The sequence below is a fragment of the Mustelus asterias genome, chromosome 18 (assembly GCF_964213995.1).
Source record: "Mustelus asterias chromosome 18, sMusAst1.hap1.1, whole genome shotgun sequence".
NCBI classification, from domain to species: domain Eukaryota; kingdom Metazoa; phylum Chordata; class Chondrichthyes; order Carcharhiniformes; family Triakidae; genus Mustelus; species Mustelus asterias.
In genome coordinates this window covers 5,047,330-5,071,701 of record NC_135818.1, presented here as the reverse complement: position 1 = coordinate 5,071,701, position 24,372 = coordinate 5,047,330, and the positions used below count along the sequence as shown (strand labels likewise).

The 24,372-nt window shown below is 44.8% G+C and overlaps 1 protein-coding gene across 3 annotated transcripts in view; it reads left to right on the top strand.

The window, feature by feature from the left end:
- The window catches only part of LOC144506920 (formin-like), a 285,230-nt gene extending 263,395 nt beyond the window's left edge, over positions 1–21,835 (top strand). For all 3 annotated transcript variants that reach the window (XM_078233301.1, XM_078233299.1, XM_078233302.1), the window contains 2 exons: positions 15,282–15,363; positions 21,687–21,835. In XM_078233301.1, the coding sequence (XP_078089427.1) occupies positions 15,282–15,363; positions 21,687–21,731 (127 nt within the window). In that variant the 3' untranslated portion in view covers positions 21,732–21,835. The remainder of the gene's footprint in view (positions 1–15,281; positions 15,364–21,686) is intronic.
- The last annotated feature ends 2,537 nt before the right edge of the window (positions 21,836–24,372 follow it).

Genomic DNA, 24,372 nt, shown 5'->3' with positions numbered 1-24,372 from the left:
CCTGAAAAATTGGGCAACACTTTAATTCCCGACTCCCGATCCTGGATGAAATGCAATTCCCGGGAAGGAGCCGGAGAAAGATCTAGGATGTCGAATGGGATTCCAAGTCTGGAGGGTCAACAGTAGACCATCCATTACTGGAAGACTGACAGCCCCACCTTAAATGGCTGACTCGAGATGCGCCCTCTGAAGACATTTCGGTATTTGAGAAATAAATCATGCTTGCAGCTGCAACGTAGTGGAATGGGGGAAACCACTCCACAGTTTAGTTTGTATGTGCGACAGCAGGGCTGAAATCCCTCACGTACAATATATTTGACGCTGCTTTTGTGCAGTTTGTGGCGGAGATACCTTAGCTCAAAGGGCAACTTCTGGATTTTCATGTTTAAAGAAGGATGTGCTGGAGAGGGTCCAGAGGAGGTTCATGAGAATGATCCCAGGAATGAAGGGGTTGTCATATGAGGAGTGTCTGAGGACTCTGCGTCTGTACTCGATGGAGTTTAGAAGGGTGAGGGGGGATCTCATTGAAACTTACAAAATACTGAAAGGCCCGGATAGAGTGGACGTGGGGAAGGTGTTTCTATTGGTAGGAGAGACGAGGATCCAAGGGCACTGCCTCAGAGTAAAGGGACGACCCTTTAGAACCAAGATGAGGAGGAGTTTCTTCAGCCAGAGGATGGGAAATCTGTGGAATTCATTGCCACAGAGGGCTGCAGAGGCCAGGTCATTGAATGTATTTAAGACAGAGATAGATAGGTTCTTGATTGGTAAGGGGATCAAAGGTTACGGTGAAAAGGTAGGAGAACAGGGTTTGGAAACTTATCAGCCATGATTGAATGCGGAGCAGACCCGATGGGCCAAATGGCCTAATTCTGCTTCTATATATTATGGTCTTATTAACTGTGCATACACATTCACCTGAAGTTGCTGTCCACTATGTTAATATGGAAATTTGACATGTCCACTACGACTCTCACCAACTTTTAGAGATGCACCATAGAAAGCATTCTTTCTGGTTGAATCACAGCTTGGTATGGCTCCTGCTCTACCCAAGACCACAAGAAACTACAAAGGGTTGTGAATGAAGCCCAGTCCATCATGCAAACCAGTCTCCCACCCATTGACTCTGTCTACATTTCCCACTGCCTCGGCAAAGCAGTCAGCATAATTAAGGACCCCACGCACCCTGGACATACTCTCTTCCACCTTCTTCCATCGGGAGAAAGATACAAAAGTCTGAGGTCACGTACCGACCGACTCAAGAACAGCTTCTTCCCTGCCGCTGTCAGATTTTTGAATGGACCTACCTCACACTAAGTTGATCTTTCTCTACACCCTAGCTATGACTTTCTGCACCCTCTCCTTCTCTATGAACGATATGCTTTGTATAGTGCACAAGAAACAATACTTTTCACTGTATACTAATACATGTGACAATAATAAATCAGATCAAATATATTAATTTAACAGTGAGAGCATATAATACATTCTGACGCATTGGCTTCATTCTATAAGAAATAGATAGGGATACATGAATCAAGTGAGCTCCTGGGTCGAGCCATTTTATATCTGGCTTCATTTCCAGTGTGGTACTCTGTCTCTACGAGCTCAAAACTATTGTACAAACAAGACATATTGCCACATGGAACTCCTCACTCAGCAACCCTAATTATTTTTTGACTGCCCAGCGAGTCTTTTGATCTGTCGGTTCCACGTACTGAGTACTCAATTTAACACTTGACTAACAAGTAAGATCAAATAACAAGATTAAGTGGATAATTTTAGTAAACCTGTACCTTCATTTAGTTCGCCATTACTCATAAGTGCATCGGAATACTAACGTTAATCACCTTAAATTGAATTCAGAGCACATATTTATATAATTTTTTTTTAAAGTACCCCGGCCGTTGTGCTTGTTCAACAAAATCTAGTGGTACAAGGCTTCGTACGCCCTGTGTTTTCACGGCAGAGAGTTCGATATCCCACACCTGCCTTCAATCAACCAAAACAGCTCACATCAACTCGCTGTATTAGCACACACAAACCAAAAGGCATGCAGTGTTCACAGAGCAAAGTGTCTGTTGATAAAAGCAAAACTCTGCTACAGTACGGCAAATAAATGAACAAAGATAGGACTTTATTAAACATCATGTTGTAACACATGAAGCCTGCAATTTTCAATTTGTTTAACGTAACCACTCAATCTCGTATTTTCACTCAGAGCAATGTATCGTACAGGTTTTATCCTCCACCTTTTTTAAAATTTGGTTCCACTTTTCTTTCGGTAAGTTATTTGAACCTCTGGTCTGATTTTCTTGTTGTTTTTTTTCTGCATCTTCATTTTCAAACTGTAACAGGATCTTGAGCAGTACATTGTGGGGAGACGATGGCCTAGTGGTATTATCGTTAGACTATTAATCCAGAAACTTAACCAATGTTCTGAGGACCCGGGTTCAAATCCCGCCAGGGCAGATGGTGGAATTTGAATTCAGTAAAAAATATCTGGAATTAGGAATCTACTGATGACCATGAAATCATTTGTTGGAAAAACCCATCTGGTTCACTAATGTCCTTTAGGGAAGGAAATCTAAAGTTTATTTATTAGTCACAAGTAAGATTGTGAAATTCCCCCAATCCAGCGCCTGTTCGGGTCAATGCACCTAACCAGCATGTCTTTCAGAATGTGGGAGAAAACGACGGAGGTTGAGGGGAGACCTGATAGAAGTCTACAAGATTATGAGAGGCATGGACAGACTGGATCGTCAGAAGCTTTTTCCCAGGGTGGAAGAGTCAATTACTAGGGGGCACAGGTTTAAGGTGCGCGGGGCAAGGTTTAAAGGAGATATACGAGGCAGATTTTTTACACAGAGAGTAGTGGGTGCCTGGAACTCGTTGCCGGGGGAGTTGTGGAAGCGGATACAGTAGTGACTTTTAAGGGGCGTCTTGACAAGTACATGAATAGGATGGGAATAGAGGTCCCTGGAAGGGTAGGGGGTTTCAGTTAAGTTGGGCAGCATGGTCGGTGCAGGCTTGGAGGGCTGAAGGGCCTGTTCCTGTGCTGTAATTTTCTTTGTTCTTTGAAACCGGAATACCCAGAGGAAACCCATGCAGAGACAGGGAGAACGTGCAAAGTCCGCACAGACAGTAGTGACCCAAGCTGGGAATCGAACCTGGGTCCCTGGTGCTGTGAAGCATCAGTGCTAGCCACTGTGCCGACCTTTACCTGGTCTGGCCTTCATGTGACTCCAGAGCACAGAAATGTGGTTGACTCTCAACTGCACTTGGGCAACTAGGGATGGGCAATAAATGCTGGCCAGCCAGCGATGCCCGTGACCCATGAATGAATAAAAAAAAGAGAAAATGTCCTTGACAACATTCGAGCTCTATATGACATTCTCCCCTCAAGAATTATCCAGAGGTTGCACTCTACTGATTTGTATACTCCATGGAAAAAGGAGATGCGAAAGGTGTACAGGATGTTCACACAACGTTGGAATCTTCTTGGAGCTTTGAAACACACAAACGTCTAGACTTGGATTTATCTTGCCCCTTATATTTTTCCTCGGTTTTCTTCAAATTTGAAATAGCTGAATTAACAGATGTTGCCAGATTGCAGTCCTCATGGCATCATGTTTTTAAAGGATGACTGATTAAATTAAAAGGCCTTAAACTGGCGCCAGTTACGTTCCTGGAAATGACCTTTGGCATACTGACGCAATTCAAGTTGGGTTGTGGTCACTCTGGAATCCAGCTGTTGCAATGTTGGATAGAAAGTGCTGGAAGCATCTTCATTGTTCTGGATGCAAATGAGCTCAACAATTTCAGATCATATTAATAACCGTTTTTTTTGGGGTTGCAATTGTTGGCGTTGATTCAGCTATTGCTATTTACATCGGCTTTAGAAGACCCATTTTTTGTTTCATAACTTGTCCCAGTACCATTTCCTTCAGCTCACACCATCAACTATTTTGCCAATAGCCATTCCTGCCTTCCACCTGATCACTAACCTTTTCCTTTGTTCCTCTCCTGCCTGTACACTTGCCCCAAACCTTTTTGCATTTCAGATTGACCTGAAATTTTATTTCTCGTCTCTCTCTCTCTCTCTCACCACGGATGCTGAATATTTTCAGGATTTTCTATCTTTATTCAAGATTTCCAGCGTCAGCTTTTGTATTTCAATGTTGAACCTAACTTATATAAAAGAAAAATCACCACTATACCATGGAGCTAAAGAAGTTACAGCAGATACAGAGGCTTAAAGTTTATTTATTTATCAGTCACAAGTTTTTTATTTATTAGTCACAAGTAAGGCTTACATTAACACTGCAATGAAGTTACTGCGAAATTCCCCTAGTCACCACACTTTAGCGGCGCCTGTTTGGGTCAATGCACCTAACCAGCACATCTTTGGAATGTGGGAGGAAACCAGAGCACCCAGAGGAAACCCATGCAGACACAAGGAGCATGTGCAAAGTCCACACAGATAGTGACCCAAGCTGGGAATCGAACCTGGATTCCTGGTGCTGTGAAGCAGCAGTGCTAACCACTGTGCCACCGTGCCACAAGTAGGCTTGCATTAAACACTGCAATGAAGTTGTTGTGAAACTCCCCTTGTCGCCACACTCCAGCGCCTGTTCGGGTACACTGAGGGAGAGTTTAGCACAGCCAAGGTATCCAAACAGCACGTCTTTCAGAGGAAGACTGGAAGGAAACTGGAACACCCGGAGGAAACCCCAGACACAAGGAGAACATGCAAACCCCACACGGACAGTGATCCAAGCCAGAAATCGAACCCGGGTCCCTGGCGCTGTGAGGCAGCAGTGAGGTTATTTAGCACATTGTGTCACTGGATTCTGTCAGTCAGACCAAGTGCAAAGCCATATTTGAAAGGTGCTCAGGCAATTGTCTGAGCGAGCCAGTGATGTTATAAGCTTATTTGCTGTAAAGAAAGACATGCCTGCACACTCATAACATTGAATATATCCCAGCCTCGCTTGGGTATGCCTGCTTCCCTCTTACTGAGCTAAGTGGAAAATGCAAGTGCATCAGCCAATTGGATATGATGTATAACAGTCACAGTATCTGTTGGACAAAAGCAGTGAGACATCAGGGCAGAGTCTTCAATGAGCTCATCATTTGGTAAATTAAAGTATCTTATCCATTTAATTCCAAATCTAAATAGTTGGCCACATATCCCAGTGAAAGTCAGAAGATTGATTGATTGATTGATTTATCATTGTCCCATGTATTGGGATACAGCGAAAAAGTATTCTTTCTTGCACGCTATACAGACAAAACATACAGTTCATAGAGTACCTAGGGGAGAAAGAAAGGAGAGGGTGCAGAATGTAGTGTTGCAGTTACAGATAGGGTGTAGAGAAAGATCAGCTTAATGCAAGGTAGGTCCATTCAAAGGTCTGATGGCAGCAGGGAAGAAGCTGTTCTTGAGTCGGTTGGTATGTGACCTCAGTCTTTTATATCTTTTTCCCGACGGAAGAAGGTGGAAGAGAGAATGTCCATGGTGCGTGAGGTCCTTCATTATGCTGGATGCTTTTCCAAGGCAGTGGGAAGTGTAGTCAATGGATGGGAGGCTGGTTTCCATGATGGATTAGGCTACTTTCACGACCCTTTGTCGAAGAAGAGATGTTAATTCTCATCTTAAATCAACAACTTATCCTTTACATCTGAGGGGAACATTTGGACAGATTGTTTAGGCAGATTTCACCTTTCATTTCACACTTATGTACCTAAACTTACAGGGAGGATAAACACGCAAATATTGCCTTTGTGTAAGGAAAACAGAAAATGTTGGAAAATCTCAGCAGGTCTGGCAACATCTGTGGAGAGAGAATAGAGCCAACGTTTCAAGTCTAGATGACCCTTTGCCAGTTCTCATGAAGTATTGGAAAACATTGACGATTGCCAATCAACAATTCCATCTCAAATCCACTTGAAGTGTCGGAAGGATGTGTCCAAGGGTGGCACGGTGGCGCAGTGGTTAGCACTGCTGCTTCACAGCGCCAGAGGCCTGGGTTCGATTCCCAGCTCGGGTCACCGTCTGTGCAGAGTCAGCATATTCTCCCTGTGTCTGTGTGAGTTTCCTCCGGGTGTTCTGGTTTCCTCCCAAAGTCTGAAAGATGCGCTGGTTAGGGTGCATTGGCCATGCTAAATTCTCCCTCAGTGTACCCGAACAGGTGCCAGAGTGTGGCGACTAGGGGATTTTCACAGTAACTTCATTGTGGTGTTAATGTAAGCCTTACTTGTGACATATAATTGTTAGTTCTTTGCACAGTCTATCAGGAAATCTTTCTTAAGTGAAGGAAATCAGCAGCAAAATCCATTGGTTTTATTCTGAACGCAACTATTTCACGTGTTAGTTGCGTCATTTGGACACTGAGAGACACAGCAGTTTTATATCAAAACTATAAATCCTTTACACAGTTTGAACCAGTCTTTCCGGTACATTAATGGTTTATACTGCTGTTATATTGACAACATATATCCATCTTCAGCATTTTCCACCACTGTGCTTTATATTAAATGTTCTCTGCTGACGTCTGACTTTTTTTCCATGAGTTGCTAAACCTATCATGGATTGGCAAGTAGTATGAGCACCTGAATTGAATAAATACTCTTAAATATATCCTGAGTTCGAACCCCAATAAGATTATTTCTTTTCTATGTTAAATAAGATATACATCTGAATCTGAAAAATTTTAATGTGCTAACCTGTACTCATTCACATTCTCGAGGGCAATTAGGAATGGCAATAACTACTTAGAATCATAGAATGCTACAGTGCAGGAGGCCATTCGGCCCATCGAGTCTGCACCGACCACAATCCCACCCAGGCCCTATCCCCATAACCCCATGCATTTACCCTAGCTAGTCCTCCTAAAAGTAAGAGGCAATTTAGCCTGGCCAATCCACCTAACCCGCACAACTGTGGGAGGAAACCGGAGCACCCGGAGGAAACCCACGCAGACACGGGGATAACGTGCAAACTCCACACAGACAGTGACCCAAGCCGGGAATCGAACCCAGATCCCTGGCACTGTGAGGCAGCAGTGCTAACCACTGTGCCACCGTGCCACCCCGTTGCCTAGCCAGCAGCGTTCAAGTGTCGAGAAGAAATAAATAAATGTAATAATTGAGCAGAATCTGAACTGGACTCGTCATATAATATGTAAATATTGTGGCATGTCAGAGGCTAGCAATTCTGTGGCCAGCAACTCACCTCCTGACTCCCCAAAGCCTGTCCACCATCGACAAGGCACGTCTCAGCAGTGTGATGGAATACCCCACACTTGCCTGGATGGGTGCAGCTCCAGCAACACTCAAAAAGCTCAACACCATCCAGGACAAAGCAGCCCACTTGATTGGCACCACATTCACAAACATTTACTCCCTCCACACCGATGCTCAGTGGCAGCAGTGTGTACTATCTACAAGATGCACTGCAGGAATTCACCACGATTTCTTAGACAGCGCCTTTCAAACCCACGACCGCTACCATCTTGAAGGACAAGGGCAGCAGACACATAGGAACACCACCACCTGGAATATTCCCTCCAAGCCACTCACCATCCTGACTTGGAGATATACCTCCATTCCTTCAGTGTCACTTTGTCAAAATCCTGGAGCTCCCTCCCTAACAGCACTGTGGATGTCCCTACATCACATGGACCTCAGCAGTTCAAGAAAGTGGCACCAGCACCTTCACAAGGGGCAATTAATAACGGGCAACAAATGCTGGCCTAGCCAGCGACGCCCACATCCCATGAATGAATTTTTAAAAATATTGTGGTATTTAATGCACATGTAAGGACAGGTAGTCCTACTATTTAAGCTTGAGCGTATTGGGTAACTTGAGTTAGACAATAAAGCAGGTAGACTCATGTTCTATTTAAAGAAATCTGCCCCATTTTTTCTGCAATCACTAATAGAGGAACAGTTTGATAGGCATTGTTATATAGGCGTGAGCTGTCTGCCTGATTTTCCTCCATGTGGTGCATTCTGGGGATCCTGAACAATGAAGATCATGTTGCCATAGTAATTCAGTTGCCATTATAATCAGGGTCCCTTTGAGGTCAAGGTGTCTTGATGTTGAGAGTTTGGTACAGTGATGCTCCTCTGTGGAGGTCATGGTGATCGGAAACCCGAGTGAAGCAGCTTTGTGGATCTCTAGGTTAACCAAGCGATCATGCTTCCTGTTGGGACCAAGCGCAGCCTAATGATATTTGCAATTCTTCTCACTCGGCCCGGGTTAACACTGCAAACCCTCTGATGGGTGTTGTTGTTTCTCTTCCCACATCTAGTGTTGCAAGACAGACTTTCGTCTGTTCCCGTGGTGAAGATTTTCCTGTTGCCAGAGACTTATAGCTTGAGGGGGCTCCATTCCACGCCAAGCATGGCTGACCAGGAGTCTCTTACTGCCAGCCATTGGCCTGTTGGAAGGATTTTGCAGGCTGATAAGCTGTTTAGCCACATTATGAACGCACCTTCTTTGACCATCAAGCCCAAGGTGGACTCGAATTGGGGGCTTCTGGCTGAGTGGCAGGGACACAATCCACTGTGCCACAAGACGTCCAATGATGGGTGTTGCAGTGCTAGCTAAACAGACAAGTGGAAGCTTATCACTGCTCTATGTTTGTTAAGCTGCGGGGTTCTTGGGTAGTATATTTCTGCAATAACCCAATACATACTTTGGGTTCTCGCTGACGCTTAGCTCACACCAACATCTGTCTCAGTTCCCTGGAGCCGTCAACACTTATTGTCTAAAGTGACAGTAATGTCTACATCTGCACATGCGCAGTTGTGCACAGAAGTGCCTTGTTGCCACTGATACTTTGTTCCTTTGTAATCTGCACTGTTGCAGTCTTTGTCAATGGTACCAACATAGTAAATCGTTAGCCATCGTCTACAAAGGACCATTGGAGAGAGACAATTGGTTATATAGTGTAATAAGTCTTTGGAAGGAGAAGTCCCTTCACCAAAATCCCTTCATTTACCAGTCTGACAACAGCAGTACACAGAGTGCTATCACGCAGCAGTCTACCTTCGGGAGCGCTAGAGGAACTGACACTCCTGGTTAAATACAAGGAAAAGACTCCCTGATTGGCCCATCAATTGACTCCTTAATCAGGGAGTTTATATTCCAATAGGCCAACCTCAATGGCCTGATTGAAGTCATTACAATAGCTTGAGAGACACCACCCTGCAAGCATGGGGCAAGACAAGGTTACAGGCCTTAATGAATTACCACAGAGAGATCACTGTAATGATATGAAATATCCATAGGTCTCTTACAGAAAACAGCTGGAAAAAGTTAGAGCTAGTACAATCTGGAGGAATTTAGCTTTTAATATGTAACTGATTATGACTGCTGAACAACATCTCTGGACCTGAAAATTTATTTTTTCCAAGTGTGGAGTCTAGTTCCTTCAGACAAAAGTTAGTGTTACAGTTTTTTCTTTAAACATTGTTTTTAGTTTCTTGGTTTTTTTTTTAGTTATGCCTCTCTCTTACTAACATGTGTATTTCCCAAAAGCAAAGGACTGCAGATGCTGGAAATCTGAGATGGAAACAGAAATTGCTATAAGTACTCAGCAGGTCAGGCAGTGTCTGTGGAGAGAAATAGAGTTAACATTTCAACCGATGACCTTTCATAGGAGCTATTCTGCTTCCTGTGCAATCATTTCAGTGTAATTTATATTTCCTGATTTTATTTTAACTCCCTGTTTTATCGTCTTCTTAATTTGTTGAGGATTCTTAAGTCTGCTTGTTTGAAAAATGTCTCTGCTGCGTGCTCTATTTTATTGATGCCCTCTTGCTCTGCGGTAGAGGGCACAGGACTAAATAGGGAACTCGGTTACTCGCAACTCCAGTGCCAAGCCTGTCACAAGTCCCTGGGTAGCTATAGACAGGGTGAAAGATGAACATTGTATTTTCATCGCAAAGAGAAAATTTTGAATGATAAGTTTCACTGACCGCGAAGATATACCTTCACCTGTCAAACAGAGTCAATTTTAATCTGAACATTTGCATCTGTTTTCAGTTTTGAATCAAGTTTGGATATACATACCGCAGATCAAATGCATTCAAGTGGTATTGGAACCAGTAACAGCAAATCGTTCCAATGCACACATCAGGGTTATAATCCACCTAAACATTGTGTTTAATTGGAAGAAGGTGGGATTTGTTGGTTTGCTTTAACAAAATTGGATGAGCTTCTGCAATTTAGCTGGGAATGTTTAATTGCTCTCCTGATCCATCTTTATTTGGCACTATGATACTCTTGGGGGGGATTCTGGTGGAAGGTGTGTCAGTACATGCACAGTGGACAGATCATAATATCGAGCAGCAAGTTGGATGCCAATGTCATTTCAGAATTCCATACTCCTGCTAATGTTGGCAGCACAGCGGCACAGTGGTTAGCACTGCTGCCTCACAGTGCCAGGGACCCCTGGGTTCAATTCCCGGCTTGGGTCACTGTCAGTGTGGAGTTTGCACGCTCTCCCCATGTCTGCGTGGGTTTTCTCTGGGTACTCTGGTTTCGTCCCACACTCCAAAGATGTGAGGGTTAAGTTAATTGACCACACCAAATAGACCGTTAGTGGCAGGGAGATTAGCAGGGTAAATATGTGGGGTAACAGATACAAGACCTGGGTGGGATTGTAGTTGGTGCAGACTCGATGGGCCAAAAGGCCTCCTTCTGTACCATAGGGATTCTATGATTTCAACATGCCTTTACTATGATTATTCAAACATTTGGTGCTTTCTAGAATTCTTTTAAAGTTGATGGGGGGGGGGGGGGTGCGGGGGGTGCGGGGGGGGTGGTGGTGCGGGGGGGGTGGTGGTGCGGGGGGGGTGGTGGTGCGGGGGGGGCGGGTGGTGTGGTGGGGGCGGGGGGTGCGGTGGGGGGGGGGGGGGTGCGGTGGGGGGGTGCGGGGGGGATTCTCCAGCCTCCCAGCCGCATGTTTCCCGCTGGCAGGAGATGGCATGATGTTTGCTGGCGGCGGGATTGTCTGGTCCCGCTGCCTTCAATGGGAATTTCCAATGGAAAACCCGCGGGGCGGGGGGGGGGGGGGGGGGGGGGCACGTTGCCGGCAGGGCTGGAGAATCTCAGTGGCGTGATCAGCTGAAGAATTCCCCCCATAGTCTACAGAAGGTGGTGTGGCTTCTCGGTTTATGCACAAACCAGCTGTTCCCAGAAGGCATTCCCAATCAACTGCAGCCTGGCCGGGGAAATGAAGAGAGGCAACACAGAGCAGGATAAATTGCCAGAAGTGGGAGGAAGGGGAGGAGCAGAAGGGAGCTCAGCCAGAGGCTGCATCCATCCAGGATGATCACGGTGGCCTGGCCTGAACTTGAGCACAGAACAAGGTGCGCAACATCTGTGTTTCAGTAAGGACGTCCCTACTGAGATCTACCACTCGCTACAACTGCAAACCCAGAGCAAGGCAACGACTACATGGCCAGTGGCTGTAGAGATAACCGTGACAATGAATGTTTACGCAGTGAGCTCCTTCCTGGAGCAGGCAATATATGAAACCTGCGACCTACTCTTGTATCTGGGCTATCTCTGATGGTCTCTATTCATAAACAACTGAATGAATTTCCTTCTTGCCAGAGAGTGGGCATAAAGAGTGAGCACGCACCCTCACAGAGAGATCACAGGCTTCTGCATGGTCAGGGTGCCTCGATTACCCGCGCGTTGCTTTGCAAGCGTCGCACCTCAGCCTTAAGAAACCAAAAGATATTCCGTTCCCTCAATGTTCAGCTGGTGTGGACCATAGACTGTGAATTCTGTGAGTCAGTGACTAGTCTCTTCTTCAAATATTGCTGTTCCCTATCTTGATGGCAGCAGTGTGACCTCACAGAGTAATAAGCTGAACCAGCGCAGCAGGAGTCGGAACTTTCACAGCAGGCCTCAGACACTGGGTCGCTTCTGCAATGGAAACTAAGACAATGGCTATCAGACGCTGCATCATGATTGGTCCGCAAACAAGGCTCATGGAATGCTTGGGTCACTGTCTGTGTGGAGTTTGCATGTTCTCCCCGTGTCTGCATGGGCTTCCTCGGGGTGCTCCGTTTTCCTCCCACAGTCCAAAGGTGTGCTGGTTAGGTTGATTGGCCATGCTAAATTGCCCCTTGTGTTCCAAGATGGGCAGGTTAGGTGGATTGGCCAAGCTCAATTGCCCCTTAGTGTCCATAGATGTGTAGGTTAGGGGCATTAGCGAGGTAAATATGTGGGGTTCGTGGGATAGAATGGTGAGTGGGCCTGGGTAAGCTGCTCTGTCGGATGGTCAGTACAGGCTCAATGGGCCAAGTGGCCTCCTTCTACTCTGTAGGGATTCTATGATTCTAATTGGTCCTCACCTCAATGCCAGAAAGGATGGATTCCAAATTGTGCAGAGCCCCGTGCCAAACTGGTTCTGGACATCTCCTTGACATTGCACGCAAGCTTCCTGGCAGGCCTGTGAATCCACCAAGCATTTCATTGTGCAGAATAAAGCACTGCAGTGTTAGAAATCTAAAAATACTAAAATTACTCAGCACAGCAACAGAGAAAGAAAAAAAGTTAAAATCTCAGGTCAGTGATCCTTCTAGCGGAAGAGGACCAAGTTATGGAGGCAGGGAAAGGGGGGAGGGAGGGGAGAAGGAAAGGAAAGGCCTTTGATAGGTCAGAAGGCAGTAGGGATCAAATTATAAAAGGGATGAGGGTATAAGTCAAAAGGAGAAGATAATGGGACAAGTAATGAAACAAGAAATGTGTCCAGAGTGGTGTAAATGAGAATGACAGAATCTTCACCAACGACTCTGTTTCAGCAAAAAATAGGGCACAAGTTATGATCTGAAATTGTTGAACTCAGAAGACTTCAATGAAAAACGAAGTTCTGTTCCTTGAGCTTTATGGTGTGAGTCACTGGAACAGTTTAAGAAGCTAAGAACAAAGAAATCAGAATGGGATTGGAGTGGAGAATTAAAATGACAAGCGACCAGATGCTCCAGGCCACACTTACACACTGAAGGAGGATGTTCTACAAAGCAGTCACCCACTCTCTGCTGGGTCTCTCTAGTGTGGAAGAGAACACAAGCTGAGCAGCAAATGCAGTTAACAAAACTTGGCAGATGTACCAGTACATGGCTGTTTCACCTGGAAGGAATATTTGAGCCTTGGACAGAAAGAAGGAGCAGGTAAAAGGACAGATGGTGCATCATCAATTGGAAAGGTGCCATGGGAAGGATGGGGGCGGTTGAGAGTGACTGAGGAGTGGACCAGGGGAGGGGAGGTGAAGATGTGTTTGATGGTGATCGTAGCAGAATTGGCAGAGGATTATCTATTGGATATTGAGACTGGTAAGGGGTTGAAGGTGAGGGCAAGGGAACCTCATCATATTTCTAAGAGGGTGATAAAACGGTGAGAGCAAAGTGCAAGAAGTGGAATGGACACGGGTCAACCACGATAGGGGAGAGTTTCAGTTGAAGATAAAGGGAGACATGTCAGAAGCATTGGTACAGAAGGTAGCATCACCACAAAAGATGCGGCAGGGAAGAAGAAACTGAGAGAATGAATAGCCATTAGGTGTGAGGAAGTATAATCTTGTTGGCTGTGGGTGTCAGTTGGTTTAAAATGGATATTGGCCGATACTCAACCCCAGGAATGGTGAGAAAGAAGTTGAGGATGGGAAAAGGAAGTGTCAGAAATGGATCGTGTGGAGGTGAGGGAAGAGAGGAAATTGAAAGCAAAAATTATCAAGTTTTCAGTTCATGTCGAACTTCATGAGCAGTTTTTAGTTGCACATTGCCCTTTCACGGATAAGTATCAGTTTTGCCTTGGTGACTCTTTGCTTTATAAAGCATTCATTGCAAATGTTCTCAACCAAAAAGAAACCTTACTAATTTCTCATTTGCCCTTTTTAACTCATTCTATGAAGGCAGAAATGAGGACATACACTAATTTTTGTGTCCTCTTGATCAGGTTTGCTTTATCCTTTGAAGGCACTTTGATGCTGTTTCAGAGAATTTGTGCAGACTTGTTGGGCTGAATGGTCTCCTTCTGCCCTGTGGGGGTTCTTTGGTTCTCTGGAATAATATGATTAATGAAGAATTGTGCTTGAATCCAGCCTGTACTGAGGCAGATTGAGATTGTGAAAATTATTTTTATTGCCTTTAGTGACAAGTTTGTATGTAACATTTTGGCACGGTGACCCAGTGGTTAGCACTGCTGCCTCACAGCGCCAGGGACCTGAGTTCAATTCCAGCCTTGGGTCACTGTCTGTGTGGAGTTTGCACGTTCTCCCCATGTTTGCGTGGGTTTCCTCTGGGTGCTCCGGTTTCCTCCCACAGCCCAAAGGTGTGCCGGTTAGGTGGATTGGCCATGCTAAATTGACCCTAGTGTCAGGGGGATTAGCAGGACAAATATGTGGATTTACAGGAATAGGGCTTGGGTAGGATTGTGGCCAGTGCAAACTCAATGGGCCAAATGACCTCTTTCTGCACTGTAGGAATTCTATGATTTCAAATTCTAAGTCAGTTGGACTGTGATGATTTAGGAAAAAAATGTACATTATTTACAGCAAAATGGTAAACACATGTAGTTGTGTGTGCATTCACAACTTTGCAATGAATCATAAATTGAAACATTCCACCAAAATTCATTAAAATGTAGACAATAACTTAGAATGAACGACTAAGGGCGGCACTGGGGGATAGTGGTTAGCACTACTGCCTCACAGCGCTGGGGACCAGTGTTCGATTCCTGGCTTAGACCATAAGACGTAGGAGCAGAATTAGGCCACTCAGCCCATCGAGTCTGCTCCGCCATTCAATCATGGCTGATATTTTTCTCATCCCCATTCTCCTGCCTTTTCCCCATAACCCCTGGTCCCCTTATTAATCAAGAACCTATCTATCTCTGTCTTAAAGACACTCAATGACCTGGCCTCCACAGCTTTCTGCGGCAATGAGTTCCACAGATTCACTGCTCTCTGGCTGAAGAAATTCCTCCTTATCCCTGTGGGTCACTGTCTACACGTTCTCCCAGTGTCTGCGTGGGTTTCCTCCGGGTGCTCCAGTTTCCTCCCACAGTTCGAGAGACGTGCTGGTTAGGTGCATTGGCCGTGTTAAATTCTCCCTCAGTGTACCCGAAGAGGAGTGTGGCGACTAGGGGATTTTCACAGTAACGTCATTGCAGTGTTAATGTAAGCCTACTTGTGACACTAATAAATAAACTTTAAAACTTAACTTAAACTTAGTTTCTTTTGAACTTATTTTAGGTTGAAGGAGGCTCAGCAATCTGTAAAGAAGATAACTTCAGAAAAGAAAGTTGAAACAAAGAAAACAAATCCCAACAGCCTGGTAAGATTGTTATTATTAGTGCTCTACATTTCTGTCCTGGAAGATATTTGTTGAGGATTATGGCACTCAAGGTAATAAAAATCCAAAAAATATTTTTTTAAAAACAATATTCCCGTTAATTTATATATAAATTTGATATTTCAAGACATTGATGTGGGATTTGTAAAAACAACATGCAGTCTGAGTTCCATCTCTGGAAAAGATATTAGAACGCTGGAAAAGATCCAGTGAAAATTCCAGAGAATGAAAGCAGGAATGAGAAATGGTAACCTGAAGAAAAATGTTAAAGTTACAGGCTTTTCCACCGAAACGGAAAAGATTAATAGCTATAATGGAGATTTTCAGCAATGGAAGAGGGTCTGGCAGGGTAAATGGTGAAATACTGTTTTTACTGCTTAACAATTCGTAAGAACATAATATGGGGCGGCACGGTAGCACAGTGGTTAGCACTGCTGCCTCACAGCGCCGGGAACCCAGTTCAATTCCGGCCTTGGTCACTGTCTGTGCGGAGTCCGCACGTTCTCCCCGTGTCTGCATGGGTTTCCTCTGGGCGCTCCAGTTTCCTCCCATAGTCCAAAGATGTGCGGGTTAGGGTGATTGGCCATGCTAAATTTACCCTAGTGTCAGGGGGTTAGCAGGGTAAATGTGTGAGGAATAGGACCTGGATGGGATTGTGGTCAGTGCAGATTCGATGGGCCAAATAGCCTCCTTCTTTCCTACAGGGATTCTATGAATATGTAGGAGCAGGAATAGTCCATTCAGTCCATCAAGCCTGCTCCACCATTCAGTACAAGCATGGCAGATCCTTCATCCCAGCTCCACGCTCCTGCCTGATCCACACATCAGTTGATTTTGTCAAAGCTAAAACTCTATCTATCTCTGTCTTAAATATATTCAACAATGGAGCATCTAGATTGGATAGACAATTCCAAAGAATCACAACCTCTAAATGAAGAAATTTATTTCCATCCCAGTTCTAAATGGCTGGCTTCTTATCCTGAGACTGTGCCCCAGACTCCCCAGCCAGGGGAAACAACCTCTCAGTATCTACCCAATCAAACCCCTTCAGAAACTTGAATGTTTCAATCAGATTTCCTCTCATTCTTCTAAAGACCAGAGACTCATCGCACAGCAAACCCCTCATCCCAGGGACCAATCCAGTGAACCTTCTAATGCAAATTGTAAGCAGCAGAGGCCGTAGCACTCAGTACGCCAAGTTTAAAAATTCCCTATCTGTCCCTACTCTCTTCTTCCTGTCCATTAACCAATCCTCTATTTATGCTAAAATGCTACCTCCAACTGCATTCGCCCTTATCTTACACATTTTGTGTGGCAGCTTACTGAATGCCCTTTGGAAAATCCAAGTATACTACATCTACTGGTTCCCCTTTACCTACCCTACAAGTTTTTTTTTCCCCCCTTTTATAAAACTATGTTGACTTTGGCTGACTATTCTATCATTTTTCTATAGATAGGGTCTTCCAGTCCTGCCAAAAGCGCACCCCAGTGGTGGCATGGGATGGATTCAGTGGAAAATCCCATTGACAGTGGCGGGACCAGAAGATCCTGCTTGCCAACCAATAGTGGACGGCCCGCCCACCACCGAGACTCACGCCGTGGAAGGGGGGTTGCAGACAATCTCATCCTATATGAATTGCTAAGAGTTCCTTAAGAAGAGATTCCAGCATTTTCCCATGACTGATGTTAGCCTACTTGGCCTGTAATTCCCTGTTTCTCCCTCCTTTCTGAACTGCAGTGTCACATTTCCTAACTTCCAATCCACTGGGACTGTTCTAGGATCGAGGGAACTTTGGAAAATAATAGTCAGTGCACCCACTGTCAATAAATTCAATAAAAAGGAAGCTTTACTTTCGGACCATCACCAAAAGAATGAAAGTAGGTTTTGGGTGATTTTCTCCTGCATTGACTAATTAAACCATAGGATTCTTCAGCACAGGTAGATATTGAGGCAGGACTATAACATAATCTCTTCTGTCTTGGGCAAGTAATTTTTCAGCAGAGCCCTGAGAAATGCTATTGTTACCTGATACAAATGTTACCTCTCACTCAGTTATGTTGGATAATTGCAAGCCATTACCTTGGTCTGCTGAAGCAACAGGATTACATCACTTCATCCAATATCTTTGAATTAACGACTTGCCTCATTGTAATGTGCCGTGCGTTAGACAGTTTCGGGAATGTCAGCAAGTGTTATTTCACTGATTTTCTTTGGTTACAGAGTGTTCTAGTTAATTATAGCCCTGTTTGGATAATCAAGGTAAACTGTTAAACTTTGGCATTTTTAATGGCTGTCCAAATGCTGGGAAGTAGCGGAACGTGTGCTTGACAATGGACAGTATGTGCCACAAGTGATTAGGAGCATAGCATAGACTCTGGATTCAGCCCACTAATAGGAAGAGTTAAAATTGACCCGGCAATTATACCATAAAGACACCTCATTTTGTAAGAAGTGCAACAAATGGGACGATTTTAACCAACTGGCTGGTGAGAGTGGGGTAGGACTTTCCGTCTATTCAGTCATGGGATGTGGGCGTCACTGGCTAGATCAGCATTTATTGCCCATCCCTAACAGCCCAACAGCCAATCCACTGAGTAAAACCTCACAGAACTGACCTCAGGCGCTGACTGGCATGACTTATAGTGCTCATGCTACTCCTGGCGTGCAGATCTTAGCAGACTTTGTGCTGCTATACTCCATAGATTTCTAAGGGATTGTTTAGCGTGGAAATTGCTTGTTGCTGTTTTCATGTTTTTATTTGACTAAGTGTCATTGTTTTGCATGAGTGCCATTTTTCCTTCATTACTTTGAGTGGAAAATGACATTCTAGGAAAGAGAAATAGGGATACTCTTGACACGGCAGCACAGTGGCACAGCGGTTAGCACTGCTGCCTCACAGCACCAGGGACCTGGGTTCAATTCCTGTTTGGGTCACTGTCTGTGTGGAGTTTGTACATTCTCCCCGTGTCTGCGTGGGTTTCCTCCGGGTGCTTCGGTTTCCTCTCACAGTTTGAAAGACGTGCTGGTTAGGTGCATTGGCCATGCTAAATTCTCCCTCAGTGTTACCCGAACAGGCACTGGAGTGTGGCGGCCATGGGATTTTCACAGTAACTTCATTGCAGTGTTAATGTGGGCTAATTGTGACACTAATAAATAAACTATCGGGTTAGCAACAGATGGGGTTTTTAGAAGACAGGAGGTGAGTGGGCTGCCAATAGAAGGCCTGACCCAGCCCACAAGTTCTCCACAACAACAGTCATCTTTCTGCATTTCATTGAGACCCCTGTGTTTCATCAGACACTGTCACTGATCTGTGTGTCTCCTGTGTCAGAATCTGCTTCCTCCTGGCCCAGGTAACCTCCACCTCAAATAACTGACTCAGTTTGTCATGAACACCCGATATATAGGGCAGGATTCTCGGGCCTTCCCGTGGCAGCTTTCTCATGGCAGGAAGTAGCATGCCATTGGTGGCATCGCGATCTTCTGGCCCCACCGCCATCAATGAGATTTGCCAGTGACTCGAGCCCATGCTGTCGGGCAACATACAGCAGCGATGCACGCTCTGCGTAACCAGAAGACCCCGGAAGGGTGAACAGCCAGAATATTCCAGCCTTTGTCTGTCCCATGAAAGTCAATACTCAAAATGAAACAGATCCTTCTTCCTTGAAGTGGCTTGCTTCTCTTGTGCCTGCTGCCTTATGGACTGCAATCAAATAACAGCGACAGTCACATGGTAGTGATGCCATTGGACTGATAAGTCAGAGGCCCTGGTTAATGCCCTGGAGACATGGGTTCAAATCCCACCAGGGCAGCTGGGGCAATTTACATTCAGTTAATTAACTAAATTAACAACAAAAAATACCTGGACTTGAATGAAGCCTCACCTCCGCGCCATCAAACTATCATTTGTAAAAGCCCACCTGATTCCCTTTAGGGAAGGAAGTTTGCTGTCCTTACAACAGATCTGGCCTACATGTGACTCCAGATTCAGAACGATATGACTGACTTAGCAAGCCATTCAGTCATACCAAATCGCTACAGAAAAGTCCAATAGGAATAACACATTACAGACCACCTGGCATCAAAATAGGCTCCAAAAATGAGAATGGCACACACAGCCCTGGCAAGCCTCCACGTTCCTCCTTACTAACTTGTGGGAACTTGTGCAAAGATTGGGAGATCTGTCCCACAGAATCCTCAAACAGCAGCCTGACATAGTCACACTCACAGAATCATAGCTTACAGATAGGCTAAGTACGTGGGCAAAGAGCTGGCCAATGGGGTATAATGTGGGAAAATGTGAAATTCTCCATTTTGGCAGGAAGAATAAAATATAAACGTTTCATCTAATTGGTGAGAGATTTCAGAGCCCTGAGATGCAGAGGGATCTTGGTGTTCTAGTGCATGCATCATGGAAGACTAGTCGACAAGTACACCAAATAATTAGAAAAGTTAATAAAATGTTATTGTTTATTGTGAAGTAGATTGAATACAAAAGTAGGAAGATTATCCTTCAGTTGTACAGGGGGCATTGGTAAGATCACATCTAGAGTACTGTGTGCAATATTGGTCTCCTTATTTAAGCAAGGATGGAACTGCGCCAGAAGCAGTTCAGAGAAGGTTTACTAAACTAATACCTGGAATGGGTGGGTTGCGTTATGAGGAAAGGTTGGCCAAGTTATTCACTGGGGTTTAGAAGAGTGAGACGTGACTTGATTGAAACAAGATCCTCTTTTTTTGAAGATGATCAATGCCTGGTACTTGTGTGGAGCGAATGTTACTTTCCACTGACCATCCCAAGCCTGAATGGTGTCCAAGTCTTCCTGCATGCAGGAACAAACTGCTTCATTATCTGAGGAGTTGCGTGTTGGAGAGAGGATCATTGATGAAGCAGCTGGACACCACACTCTGGGTAAAAAGGGTTTTCCTCACATCCCCCCTAAACCTCCTGCTTGAACCTTGAATCTGTGTCCCCTCGTGACTGACCCTTCAACTAAGGGAACAGTTGCTCCTTATCCACTCTGTCCATGCCCCTCATAATCTTGTACACCTCGATCAGGTCGCCCCTCTGACTTCTCTGCTCCAACGAAAACAACCCAAGCCTATCCAACCTCTCTTCATAACTTAAATGTTCCATCCCAGGCAGCACCCTTGGGAATCTCCTCTGCACCTCCTCCAGTGCAATCACATCCTTCCTATAATGTGGCGACCAGAACTGCACACAGTACTCCAGCTGTGGCCTCATGAAAGTTCTATACAACTCCAACATGACTTCGCTGCTTTTGTAACCTGCGCCTCGATTGATAAAGGCAAGTGTCCCATGTGCCTTTTTCACCACCCTACCAGACCAAGCACAAAGGAAGATGGATGCGGTGTGGAGACTAATCATCCCAACACAGGAGATTGCTACAAGGATTCCTCAGCATACTGCCCGTGGCTCAATCACTCTGGTGATGGTCTGGAATGCGCTGCCTGGGAGGGTGGTGGAGGTGGGATGTCTCGCACCCTTTAAAAAGTAACTGGATGAGCACTTGGCACATCTTAACATTCAAGGCTGTGGGCCAAGTTCTGGTAAATGGGATTAGGTTGGAATTCAGGTGTTTCTCGCGTGTCGGTGCAGACTTGATGAGTTGAAGAGCCTCTTCTGCACTGCTGCCTCACAGCACGAGGGACCCAGGTTTGATTCCTGGCTTGGGTCACTGTCTGTGTGGAGTTTGCACATTCTCTCTGTGTCTGCGTGGATTTCCACCGGGTGCTCCGGTTTCCTCCCACAGTCCAAAGATGTGCGGGTTAGGTGGATTGGCCATGCTAAATTGTCAGGGGGACTAGCAAGGGTAAATGCATGGGGTTATGGGCATAGGGCCAAGGTGGAATTGTGGTTGATACAGACTTGATGGGACAAATGCACTGTGACTCTAACCATATTTTGGTAATAGAAAGACAAAATTGTATTCTGTTAAGTCACCAATGTCAACACTCTCAAGGGACCACTGATATGAGGATGTGTTGCTCCAATTTGGAATGGTTCAGGGTTCTGGGCATTCCTTCCCTGGTCGTAATACAAGAACAATATGCAAAAAGCAAACAATAGATGTGTAATGAAATGTGAAGTAATTATTTTTAGACAAAAATCCAGTTTTCAGTTGAGAGGCAATTTTCCAGCCTTGGATGTTAAATGTAATCCTACTCAAAACTGACCGAATGGCATTGTTAATCAAATTCATGTGGATTTTGTAATTCACAGAGAATTGAACATCCAGACCTGTAAATCACAACACGCATTTTTTTTTTGTCTACAAAACAGAAAGAAAGACTACGCCAAAGAGAGGCAAGTGTTACCACCAACTGAAGGAAACCAAGAAGAAATGGAATCCTGTGACCTGATTCTTTCTCGCAGTCAAAATTTGAGGATGCTTCTTGAAAGACTTATTCATCTTCGCACATCGCAATGCCACCCCACCATGGTGGTTTTTGATTCCATAATGGCATCAAAAGTGCCTCCATTCATTCCAGAAGGCAGTAATAAGTTCTTGGTTATAGTTATCACAGGATGTAAATGTTCTGTCCTCACACAAATGAGATTTAGATGCTTAAGTTAAAGTTATGTCTAATTACCATGCGTCCCATGAAAATCCAGCAAGTGCATCCTGGAATCCAAAGTTCGATATGCTGTTCCTTCAGAAAGATACGGGGTGACACAGTGGTTAGCACTGTTGTCTCACAGTGCCAGGGACCCGGTTTTGATTCCCGGCTCAGGTCACTATCTGTGTGGAGTTTGCAAATTCTCCCCGTGTATGCATGGGTTTCCTCCGGGTACTCCGGTTTCCCCCCACAGTCCAAAGACGTGCGAGTTAGATAGATTGGCCTTGCGAAATCGCCTCTTAGTATCAGGGGGACTAGCTAGGATAAATGCATGGGGTTATGGGGATAGGGCCTGGGTGAGATTGTGGTTGGTGCAGACTCAATGGGCTGAACGGTCTCCTTCTGCACTGTAGGGTTCTATGATGTTGGGCAGAATTTCGAAGTCACTGGACTATTTTACTGCCCCGCTCCCCCCAATAGCATTGGAGCTGTAAAATTCTACCCAGTCTCTCCTGGACCTCAATCTATTCCAAACGCTGCACTACAAGACAGCCATTAAGAATGGATACAAAGGTCTTAAAGGTTTAGTCGAATGATGAAATATTACAGCTGCTCAACAAGTTCACAATGATGTGATCTGTGTTTCAGTTGTGTTTTCTGTTCAATTCCCACGGTGTAAATCGCCACAAAATCTGTTGAACCAAATTAACCAATCTGGAGTGGGATTTTCCGGTCTTGCCCCAAAACCAGAAAATCCTGCCCGAGCTCAACAGATCTTTGCATGTTCCACCCCCACCGCGCACTTCCCCCCCCCCCCCCCCCCGCCCCCCCCCCCCCCACCCCGTCTCCCCAGCTCGCTCCGATTCCTGTGGCGGGCGGGACGGGAAAATTCCAGTGCAAATCTATAACATACCACTCGATACAACACACATTGGCTTCCAAAAAATCAAGTGCCTAGTGTTTACAGAGAAACCTATTCGAAAAACAAGGCAAAGACCCAACTTGAAAAAACATTAGCCCAAAAAGAAATGTGACTTGCAACTTAAACTCAGCAATACCCAGTCTTACTTTTTCTTTATCTCTGCCAAGAAGATCATTCAACTTCAGAAAGTACATCAGAATTGATATTCGTGGTGATAATATTGAGAAGTATCACTACCAACAGTCACATGCTACTTAACAGACTTGAACATTCACTCACATTTTGAATGATATACAGCAAGTTCTGAGGTCTGGTTGCTTGCCAGAGATTGTTCCTCTGCCCCACAACCCAACTGCCTACTGTTTCCCCGCCTTAGGGAAACTGGGCTTTTGCCCGTATCTCCCATAAACGTCCCATGACTGTTAGTCTGCCCTCTCCCTCAGCAGGACAGGACTCCAGCTTGTCTCTTGGCAACAGTGAAATATAATGACAACTTGTTGGATCTGAAGCCTGGCAAGTGTAAATTAGGATTGTTTCATTTTGTACTCGCACTCCTGAGGAGGAAGCTGCGATGTTTGGAAAGACCACATTTGCTGCAGGCAAAAATTTGTGTTAAATCCACAACTGCTTCTCCAGATGCTGCTTTGTGAAACATATCATTTATGCTCTCCCTGTCTTCCTTTTCCTCTGATCATTTCAGCATTTCAGTACCATTCTCTGTTCCATAAAGACCTTGAATTCACTTGAAACTTTGATCTTCTGCAAGTTCTAGAAGCTATAGTTAGTGTGAGAGCCTATCCTGCATCCCATAACCTGATGTCAGCAGTCTTGTATACTTACCTTAGCCTGTGTAAGAGCCACTATAGTTTTGATACAGCCCTTGCAATTCTGTTCTGGGATTTGAATATGTAGAATCTGTAAAACTCCAACACCCGCAGGCTTCACAGTAATTCTTGTAGAATGTTCAGAAGGCTGCCATTTGAATACCTATTCAAATATTCCAAATATTATTTTAAAATGTTTCAAAAGATTACTTGCAGTAATAATTTGCTTTCTGTGTAGCTGTACACTTGACATAATCAATGAGTTCTGGCCAAAATAAATTAGTATTAAATGTTTGATTTAATTCTTCGAAAGACAGATGTTATTTTTACTTATCTGAAGTGCAGATAAAATGAATGATGAACATGGAGATGAAAATCGATACCTACATTCAGTTCATTATACTTTGTATTTTACATTCCCACAACGGATTTATGTGCAATTTTTAAAAAATTTATTTTGGTATACGCTACTGATCTTAGCAAGCTGCTGAGAGGAAATACAGCTTTAATTTTTGGGAGGGGCAACACATGGGTGGCACGGTGACACAGTGGTTAGCATGGCTGCCTCACATCTCCAGGGACCTGGGTTCGATTCCCAACTTAGGTCACTGTTTGTGCGGAGTCTGCATATTCTCCCAGTGTCTGCGTGGGTTCCCTTTGGA